The sequence below is a fragment of the Myotis davidii genome, unplaced genomic scaffold (assembly GCF_000327345.1).
Source record: "Myotis davidii unplaced genomic scaffold, ASM32734v1 scaffold228, whole genome shotgun sequence".
Classification (NCBI taxonomy): domain Eukaryota; kingdom Metazoa; phylum Chordata; class Mammalia; order Chiroptera; family Vespertilionidae; genus Myotis; species Myotis davidii.
Genome location: NW_006300104.1, coordinates 1,478,086 through 1,481,803, shown reverse-complemented (window position 1 = coordinate 1,481,803; position 3,718 = coordinate 1,478,086). Strand labels below are relative to the sequence as shown.

Here is a 3,718-nt window from a genome sequence, read left to right as displayed (position 1 = left end):
ATGCCTTGGTCATCTTAACTGTTTGCTTTATATTAAACCTTTGTGTCCATAGAATGTTTCTGATCATGATTACTCTATGGCCTTACAGCTAAATCTGAGGGATGGTGAAAGCAGGTTAAGCCGCAAGCCCTTGTGATTTTATATCATTTCTTGAGATTAAGTACAGAGTTACATGACTTAATGATTTGCATTTTAATTTATCAAAATTTAGAACGTCCTTCAAGCCCAGAGCCAAAAGTGGAGTTTCAAGCTTACAGGAAACCAAACAGTTCTATAATCATTTAAATAAAATTTCTGGCACTGTACTCATGTGAACAAGAACATTATATTAATATATTATTGTTATGCCATTTGAAATATGGATGTTTCCTGGCAGGTAGGCTACAAAAACAACAGATTATACCTAAATATTTTACCACTTCTTGGAGAAAGCTGATTTCTTTCATTTACATCCTGAATATTTGTTTTATATAAATAGATTTTTATTCCATTCAGTTGAAATAATTTGGAAGTTATCGGATATGCTGAAGAACTTGGTTTCTAAACTTTTAGAAAGATCCAAAAAGTCTCAGATCACCACATTATAATCAATGATCAACATTTATTCATTATAAAAGTGAAAACAAATATATACTCCTTTGAAAAATTATAAAACATAATTAAGTCTTTATTTCTAACTAAATTTTTTTCAAAAGTAGGGGGACTCGAAAATATAGGATATGGTTCTAAGTAAAATTATGCCATTGTTGAACCCAAAAGCAAAGGACATATAAAAATGTACAGAAGAAGAAAAAAGTAGTTTTCATATATGCATGACTATCAGTTTAAGAATTACAGATAAAAGAGCAGTCAAAAGAAATTTTAGAATTCAATAAATGTTTAGAAACTTAAGACAATTAATGAGTTTAAATTTTTTAATTTTGAAATTCTTATTTAATGAGAAATAAAAAGCTAAAATAATGGCAATATTAATTATAGTGTTTACAAAGGCTTTGGAATTTTAAATATGCCTGGGCCTTCTTAAAGCACATAAAATTAAAATGATGCAGTCACAATTTGTTTCTTAACTGTTTTATATTCAGTAATTTTTAATGAAGCAACTAAATTAGGCATAACTTAGTACAGCTTTAATGCAGTTGTGATGAATCTATTTTACTTGATTAAAAATGATAAAACCAGGGAGCCTTAAATATTATCTTAAAAGATTAACGACTGTGTCAATTACAAATCTAGATGAAAGGTATTTATAAGGGAATAACTACTCTGAACAGTAACTTCCTTTTGTTCATTTCATTTAATTAAAGACTCAATCAACTTTCATTCTTAATACTAAAAATTTTCCTAAATTACACAGTGGCCGGGCTAAGTCAGTGTAACACTAGAGAAGATTCAGCAAGTAATCCATTTTTTATTTAATCGGGGTAGGTAATGAACTACTTAGCAGTTTAGAGCGATCTAATTAACTAAATAATCACCAATTCTACATTGCATTTTGTGTTACATGACATAATATGAATAAATGCCTAGTAAAAATCAAATTATACAGGAACCTAAATGATGATGAGGCCTGCTCTGCTAACAGGTACACTGAGTAGAAGCCTCAATTCCTTAAGACTGAGTCCATGAAGCAAATATTTTTATCTGTCTTTGAGGATGACCAATTCACCAAAGTATTTACAAAGTTTCCAATTGTAGAAAACAGATGTGATCATCTGTAGGATATGTTTATTTTGTCTAATGAAAGGGGGAAACTTGCAAAGGAACAGTTTTTATCTATTTACCTAAGGAATACGAATAACTTTACCTACGTTTAATTGCCAATCTCCTCTAAATAGGTAAATGTCTTCTCGGAGCAATTATAATGAGCAATTCCTCCCTCCTAACGCCCTGCACATGATCAAATAAACAGCACCAAACCCTCTGGCCTCAGCTTTTTGCCTTCTCACTAAGGTAGCCACACCTGCAAACTGGGGCGATTATCCTTGAGTTATGTAGCCCCACACCAGGAGATTCTCCAAATGCTAATACAAATCCATTTCTTTGGTGAGAGAAAGCATTAAAAATGTTCATTTATCTTTAAAAAAGGAAGAGATCTCAGGATTTGGGTTTTGCTTGGTTTTTAAGTTTGGGAGCAGGGAGCATCTGAAAAGTGGTTTTAAAGGAAGCAGACTGGGGCTTGCATAGGACTGCATTTTGGTGGAGCTCAAAGTGAGGAAAGTTGATTTGCACTGTGCTACCACTATCACGGAAGCGTCGTGCCCTGGAAACCCTCGCCAGACAGGAGGAGTGCACAGAGAAGGACTCTGCTGAGCGCTGCCTTAAATTCAAAACTAACTCTCCGAGGCCCACAGGCTCTGCCAAAGGGGAGAGTCCCGCGTCTCTCGCCTCCGAAGGGCCGGCCAGCGCCCCCTCCCTCCTCCTGGAATCGTAAGTGAATGTCACCTGCTCATCTGGCCGACTCTCTCTGTGGGTCCTGCTCGTCCTCTGCACAGTGAGGACCGTCTCTATTGCCCATTTCCAGCCTTGGCCGCCTTCAGCTCGTGTCCTTAAGCCCCGCCCCTCGCCACCCATCTGGTCCCCTCCCCCGCGGTCCCAGCCCCTCCGAGCACTACCGCGCGCTGATTGGCCATGGCGCTGACAGGAGGCGGGGCCTGGAAGTCCCGGCCAAACCCGCCCCCGCGTATAAGCCCCTTCTGGGCTCTCTCTTTCCATCTCTCTCCTCTCTCTTTCTCTCTCGCTCCCTTCCTCCCTCTAACTGAACAGTGAAAATTCACATTGTGGATCCGCTCACAGGCACAGATGTCTTGTGAAAACGCACATGCTCTGCCATCCACACCTCCTTTCTTTTCTTTCTGTTTCCTCTTTTTTTCTTCCCCTTGAGTCTTCTCCCTCTTCTTTGTAACTAACAAAACCACCACCAACTCCTCCTCCTGCCGCTGCCCTTCCTCCTCCTCCTCAGTCCAAGTGATCACAAAAGAAATCTTCTGAGCCGGAGGCGGTGGCATTTTTTTTTTTTTTTAAAGCAAGCACATTGGAGAGAAAGAAAAAAAGAAAAACAAAAGCAAAACAAAACCCAGGCACCAGCCAGGCAGCACATTTTTTTTTCACCTTTCCTGAAAACAAACAAACAACCAAACAACCATCAAAACAGTCACCACCACCATCATCAAAACTGTTAACCCAGCAGCAGCGGCGGCGGCGGCAAACGTCACCCTCCGGCCACGGCGTCCGCCTAAATGGTGTTCTCAGCGGAGCAGCTCTGCGCCGACCACCGTCTCCACTCGTGCTGAGCAGGATTTTGGGGCTCTCCGGGGTTCGGGCTGGGAGCAGCTTCATGACTACGCGGAGCGGGAGAGCGGCCACACCATGCGAGGTAAGCGAGCCCGCGGCCCCTGGGGCTCTATGGGCAGCGAGGCTCCACGGGTCCGGCCGACTCCCGCCCGATGGGGAGCCGGGTAGGGGCGTGCACCCAGCCGGAGGGGACGAGGTTGGCGGGACGCGGCCCGGACTTCGCGTGCTCAGGTGGGCTCCGAAGGGCCTGGGCGTGGAAAGTTGTGGGGAGGTGTTGTTGCCTCTTGGGAGTTCTGGAGGGACGCGGGAGGGCGCTTTTTGGAGAGGGGGGCGACTCCAGTTGCTCCTTCCCGGCCCTTGAGTGGCACTGAACATGTTTGCTAGTAGCTCTCGGGGCGGCAGCGGACGCGGGATGGAGGGAGAGCCG

The 3,718-nt window shown here is 42.8% G+C and overlaps 1 protein-coding gene across 1 annotated transcript in view; it reads left to right on the top strand.

The window, feature by feature from the left end:
• Positions 1 to 2,701: 2,701 nt before the first annotated feature.
• The window catches only part of RORB (RAR related orphan receptor B), a 172,797-nt gene continuing 171,780 nt past the window's right edge, over positions 2,702 to 3,718 (top strand). Inside the window, exon 1 of the mRNA XM_006776458.2 lies at positions 2,702 to 3,373. Coding sequence (XP_006776521.1) covers positions 3,367 to 3,373 — 7 coding nt within the window. The 5' untranslated portion in view covers positions 2,702 to 3,366. The remainder of the gene's footprint in view (positions 3,374 to 3,718) is intronic.